Genomic DNA, 18,901 nt, shown 5'->3' with positions numbered 1-18,901 from the left:
CTAGATGCTTAGATAATACAATAATGATGTCTTCCCTTCCCCAAGACACTATTTCCTTTGCTGGAAATGAGACGGAAAGAGGAAGTGGGGTGGACAATAAGAGAGAGAGAGAACAAAAGGGAATGCCCTGCCACAGAGGCAGGGTGGGATGGAGGGGATGGGGGGTGGGAGGGATACTGGGATCCGTGGTGGTGGGAAATGGGCACTAGTGGAGGGATGGATAATTGATCATTGTATAATTGAAACCCAAGCACAAAAAGTTGTAAGTCTACAACTGTACCTCATGATGTCTCACTAATAAAAATTTAAAAATAAAATAAAATAAAATATAAATAAATAAATAAAAAGAGGAAGTGGGGTGGAGAAATGAGTTGTGTAGGGGCTGGAGAAATAGTACAGCAGGTAAGGTATTTGCCTTGCAAGCGGCTAACCGGGGTCCGATCCCTGGTATCTCATACGGTCACCTAAGCGCACAGAGACAGAACTAAGCCATGAGTAACATTCGGCGTGTCCCAAAAACAACACCCCCAAAAGAAATGAGTTGTGTCAAAGAGTCTCCTAGAATTCTCTTGAGAAAGGCTGGCTGGGCGGGTCTTCTCAGGACTGAGAAGCCTGTACTGCTGCCAATCTTCCCTCACAGTCAGGCTTTCTCAATTCAGAGACCCTTGGAGTTCCCAGGAAAACACCTCAGGGTAAGGGGAAAAACAGCTTGTGTCCCGCCCCGCCCCCCTCCCACTCAGGGTACCAACTTGAATGCCTTCAAGGAAATTCCTGTGTCATTTACATCTTTTAGAGAATTCCACCAACAGACTTTGGGGGATTTGGTGTTGGGACCATAGCTGGCGGTGCTGAGGGCTACTCCTGGCTCTGTGCTCCAGCGTTGTGCTCATCAGTGGTCAAGAGACCATGTATTGCTGGGGATCAAATCTGGACCTCCGGTGAACCAAGCATGCACGTTCAGCCCCTTCAGCTACTTCCTGGCCCCTTGACCAATGGAATCATAAGGGCTAATGAGTGAGCTGGGGACTTTGCAGTTGCCTGGACATCAGGAGTGTGAGTTGAAAGACGGGGAGCTGAATGGTTGGCCATGGTGGTCGTTACCCTCATCTCCTTTCCCTGGCACCCAGAAAAGATGGTTTTAACTTGGAGCCCTTCGTCTTCCTCAGTCTGACTGCTGAGTGTCAGGCATAAAGGGGACGGCAGGTGAGGGGGGCTCACTTCCTGCAGAAGAGATCCCAGGCTGCATCCACCCACTGGCCCACAATCCTTCTCGCTCCGTCGCCTCTATTTTTTTTCTTTTTGGGTCACACCCTGTGATGCACAGGGGTTACTCCTGGTTCTGCACTCTGGAGTTACTCCTGGTGGTGCTCAGGGGACTATATGGGATGCTGGGAATCGAACTCGGGTCGGCCGCGTGCAAGGCAAACGCCCTACCCACTGTGCTATCTCTCCAGTTCCGCTCCCTCGCCTCTTGCTGCCTCTGCTAAGCCTTGTGTAAAATGGGGATGATGGCACCCACATCTTCAGGCTGGAATAAATCAGCACTTGAGGCAGAGCAGCTACCAGAGCAGAGGCCACAGGGTTGCTGACCCAGCTTCCCAGCTTCTAAAAGAGCCTTGGCTGCAGGACTCGCTTCCTGCTTGGGTCCTAAAATACTTAGAATTGTTGGGCTTGAGAAACTTTGTTGATAATATCAGGCATGGCCTAAGGTTCAGGGTGGTCTGGGGCTAAGACCCAGAATGGTCATTTTTTTTCCAGGTCCTGGGGCACGGGTGAGCAGTGGCCTCTGGTATTACAGGGCCTTTGTCCCCAAAGGCAGCAGTTTCCAACCCACCTGTCTTTTTTGAGGTGAAACCACAGCCACTAGGCTAGTTTCCCAGGGGCCTGCAATTTTGCTCCTTTTTTTTTTTTGCAAACACTTTTTTTTTTAAACTTCCTCTCATTGGGCAACGAAGTCTATACAGCTTTAGCTTCTAATCTCGGTTTGGCTTCAGTTTTTTCCCCCTTTTATGGGTGTGGAGTTGGGGGAGTTGGGCCAGACATGGCAGTGCTCAGGCTCTGCAAGTTCAGGGATGGATCACTCCGGGGGAAACTGGGCGGACCCTGGGCAGTGCTGGGCTCAAACTGGGGCTCACAGCACACCAGGCAAACTCACCAAACTATAGATTTCTCTCACCCTGCCGTTTTTTTTTTTCAAATGGAGGTAAAATTTTTTACAACAGGACTGGTCATCTCACAATTTAAGTTGGTCATCTTCCAGTTTGGGCTGGAGCGATAGCCCAGCAGGTAAGGCGTTTGCCTTGCAAACAGCCGACATGGCCGACCCTGGTTCGATTCCTCCACCCCTCTAGGAGAGAGACCAGCAAGGTATGGAGAGTATCTCACCTGCACGGCAAAGCCTGGCAAGCTCCCCGTGACGTATTCCATATGCCAAAAACAGTAACAAAAAGCCTCACAATTTGTCGTGAGACATTATTGGTGCCCACTCAAGTAAATCGATGACCAACAGGAGGACAGTGCTCCAGTGCTACACTCGCAGTTTAAATTCAATAGCATTAAGTACATGTACAAATATATATATATAAAGTCAGGCCACCCCCACCAGTATCAAATTTCAAGACTTTTGGGGAATTGTTACTTGGCCACACCCAAGCATCCATCCCTGTGGTGGATTGAATTGAATGGGAGGCTCCTGCATTTGCTCCAGCCCTCAGAGCCATCTTCCTAGCCCTCTGGAACATTTGTATCATTCCCTCAAGAAAAACTCATTCCCATTAAGCAGTCACTACCCTTCTGCCCACCTATAGCCCTTGGCATTTTTTTTTTGCTTTTTGGGCCCCACCTGGTGATGCACAGGGGTTATTCCTGGCTCTGCACTCAGGAATTACTCCTGGCAGTGCTCAGGGGACCATATGGGATGCTGGGAATCGAACCTGGGTCTGCCGAGTGCAAGGCAAATGCCTTACCTGCTATACTATGGCTTCAGCTCCCCAGCCCTTAGCAAATATTAAACTGAATTTCCATCTTTATGGAGTCACCTGTTCTGGATCTTTCAAATGGAATCAATCAGTCTTTATTCATCCCTTTGTGACTGACGTATTTCACTTAGCACAATGGTTTTAAGGTTCATCTATGTTGTAGCATGTACTCATGCTTCAATTCCTTTTAATGGCTGAATGAAATTTTGTTTATTCAATCACCTGTTAAGGGCCATCTGGTTCTTTCTCCCTTTGGGCTATTGTGAATAGTGCTGTATAAGCATTGTGTAATCCTTTGGTTAGAACACCTGTTTCCTGTTCTCTTGGGTGTCTACCCAAGAGTGGAATCTCTCAGTTATTCCGTAATATGATATTCGCAATCAAATTAATTAATATATTTATCACGTCACATATCTAACAAATTTTGATTTTTTTAAATGTTAGAGTACTGAATACCATCAGTACATCTCAAGGCTATACAGTATAATATATATTTTTTTGTTTGGGGGGGGTTACACCCAGAGGTGCTTTGAGATTACTCCTGGCTTTGTTCTCAGGGATCACCTCTATCAGGACTCAGGGACCTAACGTGGTGCCAGTGATTGAACCCAGGCTGGATGCACATAAGGCAAGCGTTTTGCTTGCTGTACTATCTCTCTGATCCCTACAGTACAGCATTATTAAGTATAACCCTGGAACCCATGTGGTACTTCTGAGGCGATAGTCACCCTGTTTTACATTAGAGTACAGAACGTTGACCAGTATCACTTATGTCCCCTACCCCAGCCCCAGGAAAATACTATTATACTTTCTGGATTCATAAGTTTGACTTTTTCTTTCTTTTTAAAATTTATTATTATTATTATTATTATTTTCTTTTGGGTCACAGCCGGGGCTATACAGGTGTAATTCCTGGCTCTGCACTCAGGAATTACTCCTGGTGGTGCTTGGGGGAACCATATGGAATTCTGGGGATCCAACCCGGGGTGGCCCATGTGCAAGGCAAACGCCCTACTCGTTGTGCTATTGCTCCAGCCCCTTCTTTCTTTTTTAAAAAATATTTAGTCAGTAGGGCTGGAGCAATAGCACAGCGGGTAGAGAGTTTGCCTTGCACGTGGCCGACCTGGGTTCGGTTCCCAGCATCCCATATGGTTCCCTGAGCACCTCCAGGGGTAATTCCTGAGTGCATGAGAGCCAGGAATAACCCCTGTGCATCGCCGGGTGTGACCCAAAAAGAAAAAAAAATTAGTCAGCATGAAATTACAATTATTCCTGATTGGGTTTCAGGCATAAAATGTTTCAACATTGCTCCCTTTGCCCGTCACCCCATTTGCCTCTCACCCACCAGTTTCCTTCTCTAAGAGGCTCTCTCGGTCTCTCAGCCTCTGTCTCTGTCTCACTCTCTCTCTCTCTCTACACACACACACACACACACACACACACACACACACACACACACACTCCTCTGCTCCTCTCTGAGAGCCCAGCAAGCTACCAAGAGTATCTCGTCTGCACGACAAAGCTTGGCAAGCTACCCATGATGGATTCGATACGTCAAACACAGTAACAAAGAGTCTCCCAATGGAGACATTACTGGCCCCGCTCAAGCAAATCGATGAACAATGGGAGGAGAGTGCTATAGTGCTACACATATTTTATATATATATGTGTGTGTGTGTGTGTGTGTGTATTTGTGTGTGTATGTGTAATACATGGCACTTTGTCTCCTTTCAGCACCACCTTCTCCCCTCAGTTGAACGCTTTCCTCCACCAAAACACTGTCCCCTCCCTGTCCTCTACCCCAGCCCCGCAAGTGACATGTTTCCTACTGAACACCAGTTCTCCTGTTCTTTGTTTCCATGGCCTTTGGGTTTTCATTATTGCCCCATTATGTTTCCTTTTGTCCCGCATATGGGAGTGATCCTTCTGTGTGGGCCTCTCCCTCTGACTAACTTCACTCGGCATGCCATTCTCCAGGTCCCTTCATGTAGCAGCAAGTTTTGTGAGCTTATCTTTTCTTATGACTGAGTAGTATTCCATTGTGTAAATGCGCCATGGTTTCTTTATCCAGTCATCTAATCTTGGACGCTTGGGTTGTTTCCAGATTTTGGCTATAGTGGATAGTGCTGGAAGGAACATAGGGGTGCTGATGTCTTTTCTCTTTTTTGTTCTGAGCCCTTGGTGTATGTTCTTCAAAGTGGGGTTGCCAGGTGAAATGAAAGCTCAATTCCTAGATTTTTCAGGAATGTCCATATTGTTTTCCAGAAACGTTGGACCAGTCGGCATTCCCACCAGCCCTGAATAAGATTTTCTTTCTCCCCACACTTGCTGCAACACTGGTTGTTCTAGTTCCTTTTCCCCATTTTTTGATAGGGTTAGATTTTTTCTTATAAAGTTCTACTAGCACTTTATATATCTTTAATATTAATCCCTTATCAAATGAGTGTTGAGTAAATAATTTCTTCCATTCTACAAGCAGTCTTTGTATTCTGGTCATTGTTTCAAGGTATAGAAGCTTCTTTTTTTAAAACGTAGTTTTTAATTCTCCAGTTTTTTTTTCTTTTTGGGTCACACCCGGCGATGATCAGGGGTTACTCCTGGCTCATGCACTCAGGAATTACTCCTGGTGGTGCTCGGGGGACCATATGGGATGCTGGGAATCGAACCCGGGTCGGCCATGTTGGCTGTGTGCAAGGCAAACACCCTACCTGCTGTGCTAATGCTCTAGCCCCAATTCCCCAGTTCTTGAACAGAAAATTGACTTACTGGTTAACTGAGCAATTAGGAAACTGCCTGACAATATAAATGGATAATCCACCAGAAAATGGCTTCTAGGTTTCAATTTTAATTATTTTGAAATGACATAATTTAGCATTGACTGGCTAAACACCCATTATAGTGGCCAAACTCTAAAATCTGTATTACTTCTATCTGATAATCAGTAACTGAAAACTCATCAATTTGTTTCTTCTAAAAAAAAGGTAGTAGAATCCCAAAGAACAAGGGAAAAGTCACTGTTAACGGTCACATTCACTAATCTAGCAGTAGAATTCCAGTCTGAGGCTCCAAGGGCCTGGGAGGAGGACCGGAAGATGTGAAGATACTGGGATCACTGGGTGATTCGGTACCCACATGGCCACTCTGTGCTCTAAGGCAACACGAGGTCTAGCAAAGAAGAAAACTGTGAAAAATGGGGCTGGAGCGATAGTACAGCGGGGAGTGCGTTTGCCTTGCATGCAACCGACCACAGTTCGATTCCTGGCATCCCATATGGTTCCCTGAGTACTACCAGGAGTAATTCCTGAGTGCAGAGTCAGGGATCACCCCTGAATATCGTCGGGTGTAAGTAAAAAATGTCAGGAAAACTGGAGGTTGAAACAAATGGTTCAGATAGTAAAGGGGGTTCTCCAGTGCAACTGAGTCAGCAGATCCAGAAGACAGTGCTGGGATGGCCCTCATGACCTAGGGGGCGTCTTCTTATCTTCCAAGCCCCCTTTAATGTCTTCAGCTTTTATAGCCAGGCTTGGCAGGTCATAATTCTGTGTCAGAAACATTCCAACCATGTTGCACAAAATAAATCCAAGCAGGAACTGGAGGGTGATGCCTGGGAGGAGGGCACCAAAAGTCACCTGCAGAAGCTTCTTAATTTAATGTAGTCCCATTTGTGTTTCACTTGCTTGGTCAGTGGGGTTTCATTCTTGAAGTTTCCTTTAGCTTCGATGTCATGGAGAGAACTGCCTATGTTTTCCTGTATGCAACTGATGGATTTAGTTCTGCTATCCAGGTATTTAATCCATTTTGATTCAACTTTTGTGCATGGTGTTAGGTAGAAAGAGGTCTGAGCTCATTTTTTTTGCATGTAGCTGGCCAGTTTTCCCATCACCACTTGTTGGAGAGACTTTTCTTGTTCCACTTGGTATTTTTGCTCCTTTATCAGAGATTAACTGATCCTAGACCTGAGGGTCTGTCTCAGGATATTCAATGCTATCCCATTGATTAAAGGGTCTGTCTTTATTCCAGTACCATGTTATCTTAATTATTACCGTAGTACAGTTTTAAAGTTGGGGAAAGTGATTTTAATATCATTAAAATGGCAATACTCCCCAAAGCGTTGTACAGATTCAATGCATTTCCTATAAGGAGACTCATCACATTTTTTTTCTTTTTTTTAATGTAGGTCATCACATTTTTAAAATAAATAGATCAAATATTCCTGAAATTCATATGGAACAATAACACCACGTCCCCCACCCTGAATAGCCAAAGTTTGACTTTTTAGATTCTACATATAATATTGATCATACAGTCTTTGTTTTTCTGTGTCTGGTTTATATCACTTCCAGCATCATCTGCTTGTCTGCTTTGGGGTCATACCCATTGGTGCTCAGGGGCTTGGAAATCATTCATGGGGACCATGTGGTGCCTCTGGGGACCAAACCCAGGTTTCTTTTCTTCTTCTTTTTTTTTTTTTGCTTTTTGGGGCACACGTGACGATGCACAGGAATCACTTATCACTTCTGGCGGTGCTTAGGGGACCATATAGGATGCTGGGAATCGAACCCGGGTTGGCCGCGTGCAAGGCAAATGCCCTACCCACTGTGCTATCACTCCAGCCCCCAAACCCAGGTTTCTTGGATGTGAAGCATTCACTCAGCCTCTTAAGCTGGCTCTCCAGCAGGTAGAATTTTTGTTTTTGTGGCTGAATAGTATTGCACTGTAAAATATACATCACGTTGTCTTCATCCATTCTCGTGCTAGGGTTATTTTCTGTCGACATGGGTTATTTTCTCATCTTTGCTATTATGAATAATGCTGTGATACGCTTGAGAGAACAGATCTCTCTTCAAGATATTGACCCCCAGCACCCAGCTGCCCCCAGCATAAAAAATGACATAATATTTCATTTGCATTATATGTGAACTTAGAAGTACGATTTCCATCTTATACAATATTTTCTTTTGTCAATTTTTAAAGGAATCGGTTATGGCTTTTTCTTAATGGATGTACCAGCATACATTCCAACTGTTTTCAAATTTTCTGTCTTTTTATTTGGTTTTGGGGTCACAGTGGGCAGTGCTCAGGGCTTACTCCTTGCTCTGCATTCAGGAATCACTCCTGTTGGGCTCAAGGACCCATATGGGATGCCAGGGATTGAACCCGGGTTGGCAGCATACAAAGCAACTGCCCTTATCCTTTGTTTTTTTTTCTCTCTGGTACTCTCACATTTCCTTTCTCCACACCCTTGCCAACATTTGATATGTTGTTTTTGTTGTTGTTACTTTATTTCAGTTTTGGGGGCACAACTAGTAGTGGTAAAAAGCTACTCTCACTTCTGTGCTTACGACTGAATCCTGGCAGAGCTGGGGATCAAACCCGGACCTCCTGCATGCGAGCATACACTGCTGTCTGTTAAGTAATCCCACCGGTCCCCATATGGTTAACTTTCTGAGGAAATGCCAAACTGATTTCCACAGCAGCTGCACGCATTTCCAGCCATAAAAATACAAGGGTTCTGATTTTCTCCGCATCCTGGCCAACATTTGTTATCTGGAGGTTTTAAAAAAATTCTTTTTTTATTTTTTTGCATGAAAACCATCTTGGTGGGTACGAAGCAAAATGGTGTCTCTCACGGGTCCTGCTTGCTTCTGGGTTTGGCAGCAACATCTTGGCCTAGCTTTGGAATCTCCTGGCTCTGCTCCTGTAGATCTTTTACCAGTCCCTGTGCCCGGGCTGCCGCTGGGTCAGGGCCGAGCACTCAGCAGCTGTAAGTTTTAAGACTCCCCAGGTAATCTCGTGCACAGCTGAAGTCGAGAATCACTGTGTCAATGAGCCCAGGCCCCTCTTGGTTACATGCTTTGTAAAAATTAACTGGCTGGGTGACGCTCACGTTCATCTGAAACATGGCATGGGAGTGATCCAGATTTCTGTCAGCCATGCTAACCCTAAGAGTGAAGGCCAGCATTTCTGAGAGGAAATGATTTCACCACAGCTGTGCATAGGAGGCAGAGCATTTCTAAGGGTCCTGAGTGAAGCAGAGAGAAAGCAAAGAACACAGCAGTGAAACAAAGACTCCAGAGACCCATCGTCACCTCCTTTTCAACAGAGGTTTCTTCCCATAAGCTTCCTTCTTCCCAATAGGTAGTTACTGTTGGTGACTACAGGATGGCCCTGCTCTCTAATGAACTTAGGAAAGAAAAGATGTGGGACCGGAATGGTAGTACAGTGGTTAGGGTACTTGCCTTGCATGTAGCTGACCCAGGTTCGATCCCTGGCACCCCATATGGTCGGTCCCCTGAACACTCCAGGAGTGGTCCCTGAGTACAGAACCAAGAGGATCCCCCAAACCCCTGTCCTCAATTCACACCCCCATAGAAAAATGAGCAAAAACTATGGCCAGAGTGATACTACAGCAGGTAGGGCACTTGCCTTGCACGTGGCCGACCTGGGTCCCATATAGTCCCCTGAGCCACCCCGGAGTGGTCCCTGAGCAAAGAGTCAAGCACCGCCAGGTGTGCCACAAAACAAAACAAAACCCAGCAAAAAATGAGTATAGATATCCAAATTGGCCTGAGAGAGTAAGTTTTGTCTAAGAGTGACTCCTAACACTTAGTGGTGTTCTGCTAAGAGGGTCAATTTTGGTTTCTTCTTCTAAGCATTGGCTTCATTTTCTCACCATTGTTGTCACTCCTCTCCAGCCGTGCACCAACCAGAGTGCAGCTAGCCAGTTATTTTCTCTGGCAGAGAGGGGAGTGGGCTGCCCAGTGAGGGGAGTTGTGGGCACTGCAGCAGAGACTGTGAGGCAGGGCCACACTCAGAAGGGGGTGCTGTGGCCAGAGAAATAGGAGGCTTGCCTTGCATGTGGCCAACCCGAGTTCAATTCCTGTCACCACCATTGATGTCCTGAGCCCTGCCAGGAGTCATGCCTGAGTGCAGAGCCCAGAGGAAGCCCTGAGCGTTGGTGGGTGTGGCCCCAAAAACCAAAAAAGAAAGGGAGGCTGTGTAGGTACTGTGTGCTTTTGGGGTAACATCACCATCAGGTGAAGACTGGGTGGTGTCTTGCAGGGGAGTTCGGGCCCCATTGCAACTGTGATTGGGAGAGAGTCCGCAGGTCCTCAGATTGGCTGCTATTGGAGGGTGTTGGGTGACTTGTGGGTTGGACAAGGTTCATGCTCTGTGTTCTGACACGATAACCTAGGGGCCTTGCCTTTGTCTTGGTCAGTCTGTGTCCTCTCGGTCAGTCTGTGTCCTAAAAACAAACAATCCCACTCCACTTTTAAAAAAGTGGTGATCTGTTTGGTGGTACTGGAAGTCACTCCTGGTGCTCAGGGGGACCATGCAGTGCTGGGAATTGAATTTGCTCCTCCTGCACATAAAGTGTGTGCTCCAATGCACTCAGCTTTCTCTGGAACCCTGGCTCAATTCTCTCTTTTAGCCAAGAACACATGAGTGGTCAGAGGACATTAGCCCATGCTATCCACATTTTCATCATTGCCAAGATTCTCTTGAGTAGCTAGTTCTTTTTCAAGAATGCAGGCTATAATTAGGTATATTTCGCTTACTATTTTTTGTTTTGTTATGAGTTGGTGAAATATCTGGACAACAGCTGCACTGGATACACTAAGCAGATGTAACACAAGCAATTCCCACACAAGACATGATTATCTATTTTATCCCAGGGCCCGAAGCCAGGGGCCTAGATGATCAGCCCCAGGCAATGAGAGTATGTTCCCCAATCAAATGTCTACTTATAGCTCAACCAGACGTGTTTAAAGGGGCTTCAACTTGATACCTGCCTGTGTCCCACCTTTAACTGTCTTACCAGGATTGTGTCTCACAGAAAACACATACTTCACAAACATCGTTGTAACGTTGGTTCCGTATTGAGGCCCATTTATGCCCAACATTTCGCAGACATCATGGTCTTTCTGTTAAACTCCATTTTCGTTCTGGCTATCTCATCAGTCAGTGGTGAGGAAGTTCAAGAATTCTCATCACTGTTTTCGTTTGGGGACCACACATGGTGTTCCAGGCCTACTCCTGGCTTGTTGCTCAAGGAGTGCTCTCTGTGGTTGTTTGGGGTACCATGTGCGGCCAGGATAGAATCTCTGCTAGCATCAAGCAAAGCCTTGCTCTAGCCCTTTGAGTCATCTCCCCAGCCCATCTGTATTTTGGGGCGGGGGTCCCCCAGGCTGTGCAGAGGCCACTCCTGGAAATACTGGGCCCACTGCTCCTTTGGGACATCAGGGCCACCCTGGTGACTTGTCCTGGGATTTGAACTCGGTAGCTCTCTCCTCCCTCAGGAGGAAATTCTGCGCCCTGCAGAAGCAAGACGAGCTGTTCCCTACTTTGCAGGGGACAAAATTGTGCAGAACCTGGCGCAAGAATTTGCAGGCCACAATACAGGATTTCAAGAGAGTGGCGGGGGTCAATTAAATCAGTTACAGGGCCCCTCAATTGGCGAGAAGCGGAGATCATCCCCAGAAAGAGAGGAGCTGAGGGTTGAAGGACAGTGGTGGGGGACTGAAATTGCAGGCGAGCTAAAGCAATCTGAGAACCAGGGAGACCCAGGCGAGGAAATATGCAGAACTAACAAACAGGTGGCCGGTCCTAGGGTGGGAGGCCCGCGGGAGAGGAGCTCAGTGGCTGGGTCTTCTGCTTGGCCGGAGACCCACGGGTTCCCTGGTCCGTACTTGGTCCCGCCTTTGCCGTGGCGCGGTGGCACATCGGGAGAGGCCGGGAGGCACGTGAGAGGATGGGGGCACATCAGGAAGTCACCGGCGCCCAGCACCCCCCCCCCGCCCCCCTACGCTCCTCCCGTGGCCGCATCTCGTGGAGGCGCAGCTGCCATGTGCCCAAGACCAACCACCGCGGGGAGAGGCTCGCTCGCGTGGCGGGGGGGAGGGGGGGAACTCTGATCCGTGTCCGATGCGTGCCATGCGTGATGACAGGAGCCACCTGTCGCGACCCTCCAGCGGGCCACAGCTGCCCCCCTGCCTTGCATTTTGCACGGAAAACGGGGGAACTTCGGAGGCCCGAGAGCTTGCCTGCAACCCCGGGCAGCTGAGCCCGGCCATCCCCTACGAGCAGGGGGGTGGTGGTGGTGTGTGTGTGCGTGTGTGCGCGTGTGCGTGTGTGTATGTGTGGACATCCGAGCGCGAGCAGGGCTCAGCCGCGGGTGGCCGCAGGGGTGGCCCCGGGGCGATCCCTTCCCCGGCGGCGAGGGCCCGGAAAGCGCAGGGGCCGGGCGGTTGGGGGTGGGGAGCCGGGGGGGGGGGAAGGGGGAGGGGGTCCTGGGGTGGGGGGGGAAGCGTAGGGGGTGGGTCCCCGGAAGTCGTGCGGCGCCGCCGTTTTCAGCTAAGGTGACCTAACGGATGGCGGGCGCGGGGCGCGGCCATTGGTGACGCACGCCGGGGGAGCGCGGCGCCCACGTTGCCACCCCGCGCTCCGAGTTCGGGGCTGCAGGCGGCCGCGCTTCCTCGTCGCGGAGGCGGGCCCGACCCCGCCCCCGCGCCCCGGGTCGCTCCCGCGGTCCCTCCCACCTCGTCCCCGCCGCCGCCTCCCGGCGCGCCGCACTCCCGGCGCCCGCAGCCGCTCGCTCTCCCGCGCCGGCCCCCAAAGGCATGGCCCAGGGCTTCCCCTCGCCATGGCAGCAGCTCGGCACAGCACGCTCGACTTCATGCTCGGCGCCAAAGGTGAGGGCACGCGGCGGCCGCCACCTGCCCGGGCCCCGCCGCGGCCGCCGCCCGGTCCTGAACAATGCGGGCGCCCGCGCGGGCCCCGTCCCGGGGTGTCGCCGGGGCCGCGTGCGCTCGGGAACCGGCCGGAGGCCTCGCTCCGACGCGCGGTTCGGGCCGCGGCGTGGGGCCTGCGGGGGTCGGAGGTTGGGGGGGGTCGGGGGGTGGTCCCCGCCCGCCGCCGGGTCCCTGCCCGCCACGCCGCCGCCGCCGCCGCCCGAGAGCACCGGATCGACCTTCGCGCCTCCCCTCCCCCCCTCGCCGGGGACACCCCCTCCCAATTTCGGGATCCCCTTCGCGCCACCCAGCGCTGGTGGAATGCGCACCCCCCCGAAACACACACACACACACACACACACACACACACGCCGATCCCGGGGTACTGGGGCGGTGGCGGGAAGAGCGCGGCGCGTTCGAGGGGTGTGCGCCACATGGGGCTCCCCGCGTGACCTCTTCCCGGCCGCCCGGCGGAGAAATGCACCCCCCGAGGCGCGGGGGCACTCCCCCTCCCCCCCCCCGGGAAACCGGGCTTGGACCCGGCCGTGGTGCGGGAGACGGAACCTCCGGAAAGGGACCGGGACGGAAAAAGGAAGCGATTATTAGGGCCGGGGTGGGGGGTGGGGAGGGATGAGGTCCGGGCGCGGGAACCGGGACTCCCCGAATGGGAAGGCTGATCAGGATCCTATCTCCTCTGCACGGAAGGCTCGGGACGGCGAGCCGCGGGGATGGGGGGGGGCATTTGCAGGCTTCTTCTCGGGGTGCCTCTGCCGTGGGGGGTAGGGTGGCTTCTGAAATAGCAGTGGGTGCCGCAGGCTCGAACCTGCGCTTCCCGCTGGTCGCGTTGGGAGCGCCGCTCCCGGCGCTTGTTTCCTCCTCTGTGTTTCCTTCCCGAGGATGAAACAGTCGGTGCCGCTTAGCGTTTGAGGCGGCAGTGACTTTTGCTCTTCCCCTTTCGGGGGAACTTGTGAGCTTTCACGTGGCTTTTTCTCCTTCCGAATTGAAAGCCTTTTCAAAGGCAAGGATGCAATTTAAAAAAAGAAAAAGAAAAAAGATCGGGGATTTGGAACCAGAGCTGGGCTTGCATCCTCGCTCTCTTGATGGGCCCCCGCTTGTGACTTTGGCCTGATTTCTCAACCTCTCCGAACCTCACCGCCCCCCGTGTTTAAAGGAAAGCGTGCACCCCGAGCGCTTTTCATGCTAAGGGAGTTGCCGTGAAACACGGCAGCCTTGAGGAAAACCACCCAGGTTGAGGGTGGTCCGGAAGCGACTGGGAGAACACAAAGCATTTTTCAGATCCCACGTGTCTGAGGTGAGGATGGAGAGGGGAACTCCATGAGGATGCAGGGGCGAATCCGGAGATAAAATGGTGATTGGCGCGCCGCGTTTAGACTGTGAGCCGGCTACGGTTTTGTTGAGTAATTGTGGCAGTTTAGGGCTTAGTGGTTCGGGAAGAAGGTTCTAGGCCTTTCAATGGAGAGGGGAGGAGGATTAGGCTTGGAGGAAGAGGTGGTGGTTCAAGGTCACCCAGCTACAAAGAGGAGCACCTAGGGGCTGTCCCCTGGCGGTGAGCTCAGGTACGTTCTGAGCCCGCCTTTCCCTGGTCTCCCAGGCTTATCTGGGCCGAGGCTGGAGGCAGGAGGCTGGAGGATTTGGCTGTCCCCTCCCTCCCTTCCGAGTGTTTGGCCCCAGAGAAAGGGCCGCTGTTTGGAAGGTATCAGAGAATCCTGCGTTTTTCTGAGCCAGCAAGGTGTGGAAGGAACATCTAAAGGCACTTGGGCAAAGAGAAAGCAGTCTCAGAATTCCAAGGCAGTTATTCTTCATTTCCAGCCCGGTTTACTTCCAAATGGGCAAGTTTTGATGGGAAGGCGAAGAACATTGCAGAGAGAGAACATCCAAGGCAGTCTGGGTTGAGCGTTTGGGTGTTAGATCTCAGTCCCTACTCAAGTGTCTGCAACTCAGAGCTCTGATTCTGAGACACAGTGGTTAAGGGTGTGCTTCAAACCAAGAACCCATTCCTGAGCCTTTTGTGCTTTGGGCCACACCTTCCCCAGTGCTCAGGGATCACTCCTTGGCGGTACTCCCGGGATCTTATGGAGTGCTGGGGATGGAAACCGAGTCAGCCTCCCGGAGGCGAGCACCTTCCCTGCAGTACCATCTTTCCGGGCCCCCATCATCTGTTCTTCACTGCATTCTCCCATGGCCCGATAGGGGGGTGTGGTACTTCCCCCATGGCTTGATAGGGGGGGGTGTGGTACTTCACCCCAGTACCTAAAAGGTAAAACAAAGGGATCTGCAGAGACCACAGTCTTCTACTTTTGCTTTTCAAAAATAAGGGGTATCTGCTGAGAAATCTACCACCTGTGAGGTCTCCTGAAGCATTTAATTGATAATAATGAGTCAAAAGGCATTTCTCTTGGCACGAGTTTATTGGATGCCACTCAAGAGTGAAGCAAATAGTGATGGAACTTGGATTCGTGTGTTTTTTCCCTTTTGTCAGTAATCGGACTACTCCAGTTTCCTGACGTTATTTTAATGGAATTAAAGTTGAGCTACTTAGTTCCATTATCATGTTGCTATCCCTTATAACTTTGTTACCAGTGCAAGCCAACCATGTTTCCCGCCACCACTGGGTCCAGTAGGGACGCTTTTAGGTTGGACCTGGTAGTATCTGGTTGGATTCTCAAACGTTGCCCAGTAATTCTCAAACGTTGCACCGTGGAATAACCTGAACAGACCGAAATGTTGTGGGCTGACCTTCAACCGTGTTATTAGAATGTTAGACAGTATGTTTTGGGCCACACCCAGTGGCCCTCAAAGAATACTATGCTTGCAGGTAGCATTAAGCAGTGCCAGGGATCAAATCCCGGCTTCCTGCATGCAAAGCAACTTGAGCTATCATCTCTCTGACAGAAGAGCTTTAATTTCTGGAAAATGAAACGTGCGCTATTGTCATGTTCTTGTCATGTTCCTTAGTACTTTTCACCCGAAACAATTTTTCTTTGTTATTTAATTAGTTTAGGTCACGTTTAGTTTAGTTTAGGCCTAGCACGCTGTGCTCAGGATTTAGTTCTGGCTCTGCGCTTAGGGACCACTCAAGGACCACGTGGGGTGCTGGGGATAGAACCCATGTCAGCCACAGCCACAGCCAAGGCAAGTGCCTTACCCACTGCACTATCCGATCCCCTCCCCGCAGTCATCCTTTCTCTGTCCATTTCCACCCCTGGTCTTGGGGCATCTTTAAAAGTTGACCACCAAGTTTTGTTTCGTGCTGGAACAATCCTTCTGATTGAAATGATGGTAAAGGCGGGAAGCTGGTTTAAGCACATCAGGGAGACCCTGGGCGCTCAATTCCCGTCGCATTTGATTTTTGCTTTCCTTTTCTCCCCATGTTGTGGGGACCTTTGCTTGGTCCTGGTGTGGGAAGGGCGTTGCACACTTGAGCTTCGCTGCTTGTGTATATGCCCGGCAGGAGTGCCGCTCATTTGGTGGCGTTTGTGCACATTTGAATGGCAATGCCCGCACAGTGTTCCCCAGGGGTCCCACTCCTGGCGGAGAGGTGCTGGTGGCGGTCTTCGGTGGCAGTGGCCTGAAACCATGTGGGTGGCATTGGGGAAGGAGTTGGGGGCAGGCACCCGGATCCCCTGAGTTCCTGCTTGTCTCCTGTGCAGTTCCCTTTAGGGTTCAGAGCAGGGGTCCCAAGTGGGGAACCCTAGTCCGGGGATGCTCTTTGTCTGTCTTTTGATGTGAGGCTTATAGAGGGAAACAAAGTAACTGCTATCACTGAAATTCACAGTTTCATTGTAGAATCATGGTCTTATTTAACAAAATATTCCTGGGTCTAGGAGCAAAAGGCTACTGGGGGTGGGAGGCTTTGGGGACCTCTGCTCGGCTGTGGGCCCAGAGGCGCCAAGCGCAGCGGCTTCGCGTGTTTTTGGCATCAGGACCTCGTCCCCTCTGGAAGCCGGGGCTGTGCCTCTGCCCTGTATCGCTGGCCACATCAGTTATTTAAAATCCAATTTCAAAATAAACCCCCACATGTGGGGCATAATAATGTGTGAGTCCTTAGTAACACATTAAAGGAGAGAGTCTAGCCGCAGGGCTAGTAGGTTACATATTGCTGACGCGGAGCCAGGAGCGGACCTTGCTGCGCCTTCTGGGAGGAGCTCGGGAACCGCCGGCCTGGAGGGTAATGGGTGGCTCGAGGACAGAACGCAAACTGTTTCAGTGAGTGGGAATAAGGCTTGGTATCCCCCCCCCCACACAATTCAAGGTAGATACTAATAACATATGACACCACGTATCCACTGGTCCCTGAGAGCCCAGAGACCTGAGAGTCGGCCCTGGGATTTGGAGGGGAAACTGGTACTGGCCATCTTCTGCCCCGCCCCTCCCACTCCCTCTCTCCCCCCCTCTCCCTCCCCCTCTCTCCTCCGCCCTCCCTTTCCCTTCCCCTCTTTTTCCCCCCGTTTTTGGGGCCACACTCTGCCGTGTCCTCCCTCCCTCCTTCCCTCCCTTCTTCCCTTCCTCTTTCCCTCCCTCCCTCCTTCCCTCCCTTCCTTCCTCCTTCCCTTCCTTCCTTCATCCCCCACTTCCTCCCACTTCCTTCCTCCTTCCTTCCTTCCTTCCTTCCTTCCTTCCTTCCTTCCTTCCTTCCCTCCCTCCCTCCCTCCCTCCCTCCCTCCCTCCCTCCCTCCCTCCCTCCTTCCTTCCTTCCTTCCTTCCTTCCTTCCTTCCTTCCTTCCTTCCTTCCTTCCCCCCCCCCCCCAGGCAGTGCTGTTACTCTGTGCCAGGCCTTGCCTGCTGTTGATTCCCTGCTGTACTATCGCTCTGGCCCATTTGTTGTTTCTTTTTTGATAATCCAGTTGCCTGCTTTAATCCCCTCCTACAGTCTCTGGGCCTGGGTGTTGTCTTTAGTGTATGACGTGGTCCTTACTCTGTAGAAAGATCCTGTGATCCCCACTTGGAAACTGAGAAGGTAGGGATTGGATTGTCTCTGCGTGGAGCCTGTGGAGGCCAGGGTGAAGTCACTTTGACTCTGATGCCGTTGTTCGTTCGTGGCAGTACTCTGAAGCCACACCACTGTGAAGCCACTAGTTTCAGACAGCAATTCCCAGGCTAGAGAGTCCAGTGGGTGGGGCACTTGCCTTGCATGTGGCTGACCTGAGTTCGATCCCTGGCACCCCATATGGTCTCCTGAGCCTCCTTCAGTGCAGAACCAGGAGTAAGCCCTGAGCACTGCTGGGTATGGTCAACGCGACCCCCCCCAGATGCTAATTCCCCATAGTCCAGCCCCTTTCCCCCACTTTTTTATTTTTGCTTTTTGAGGTTACACTGGAGTGATGCACAGGGGTTACTCTTAACTCATGCACTCAGGAATTGCTCCTGGCAGTGCTCGGGGGACCATATAGGATGCTGGGAATCGAACCTGGGTCAGCCGTGTGCAAGGCAAATGCCCTACCGGCTGTGCTATCACTCCAGCCCCATATCTGGGGACTTTTGCCCATGCCTGGAGACAATTTTGATGGGCACGACTGGGTAGGTGCTGTTGGTCCAGTGGGCCAGAGATACTGCTGGACACCCCCGTAGTGCTCTGACGCCCCACATGGGGAGGTGCTGGGGTAGAGAATCCTGCCATAAGTCCTCTGGCGGCTGCCCGTTGACATATTATGCGTGAGGAGTCATCAGCAAACTTTCCCTGGTTCTTTTTGGAAGTGTTCACGAGGCATGAATCATTAGTTCCAGGGAGGATGGGCCTTTCCTTCACCCTCTCTTTGCATTGGGGTGAGTGGCAGCCGAGGGTGGGGTCAGCACTTAACTCTCCATCCCCTTTTCTTTCTTTGGGTGACACCCTTCCTTCCTTGGTTTCCTGAACCTTCCGCCCAGCCCCCCCTCCCTGGCATATTTGTTGGGTCACTTTCTGAATGGTGCATTCAGAAAGTTTCATAATTTATTTTGTTGGGGGGGGGGCTTGGGACTACCCAGGTGATGCTCAGAGGATACTCCTGGTGCTTTGCCTGGGACACCATGGTGCAGGGTTTGGACCCAGGCCTTCTGCATGTAGATGGCCAGCGCTGGCCAGTGGTTATCTGCCTGGCCCCTACTTTCTGTGTTTTGAAGGTCTATTAACCATAAGCCAGAGGTTTCAAACTTCCTTGGCTTACTGCCCCCTTGTCAGGAAAAGAAAAAAAA

General features: G+C 51.0%; 2 protein-coding genes across 2 annotated transcripts in view; one reads left to right on the top strand and one right to left on the bottom strand.

Annotated features, from left to right (window-relative positions):
* Positions 1-6,433: 6,433 nt before the first annotated feature.
* On the bottom strand, positions 6,434-10,882 carry LOC130039282 (short transmembrane mitochondrial protein 1-like). Its single transcript, XM_056131128.1, has 2 exons — positions 10,798-10,882; positions 6,434-6,582 (listed from the first exon to the last, which is right to left on the bottom strand). The coding sequence occupies exons 1-2, from the start codon at positions 10,880-10,882 to the stop codon at positions 6,434-6,436; spliced, it is 234 nt and encodes a 77-aa protein (XP_055987103.1).
* A 1,415-nt stretch (positions 10,883-12,297) lies between these two features.
* The window catches only part of SMS (spermine synthase), a 68,097-nt gene continuing 61,493 nt past the window's right edge, over positions 12,298-18,901 (top strand). Inside the window, exon 1 of the mRNA XM_056131188.1 lies at positions 12,298-12,670. Within this exon, the coding sequence (XP_055987163.1) occupies positions 12,622-12,670 (49 nt within the window). The 5' untranslated portion in view covers positions 12,298-12,621. The remainder of the gene's footprint in view (positions 12,671-18,901) is intronic.

The sequence above is a fragment of the Sorex fumeus genome, unplaced genomic scaffold (genome assembly GCF_029834395.1).
Source record: "Sorex fumeus unplaced genomic scaffold, SorFum_2.1 ptg000086l, whole genome shotgun sequence".
In the NCBI taxonomy this organism is placed as follows: Eukaryota; Metazoa; Chordata; class Mammalia; order Eulipotyphla; family Soricidae; genus Sorex; species Sorex fumeus.
Note: the sequence above shows the minus strand (reverse complement) of the source record. Positions and strands in the feature narration are given on the sequence as shown.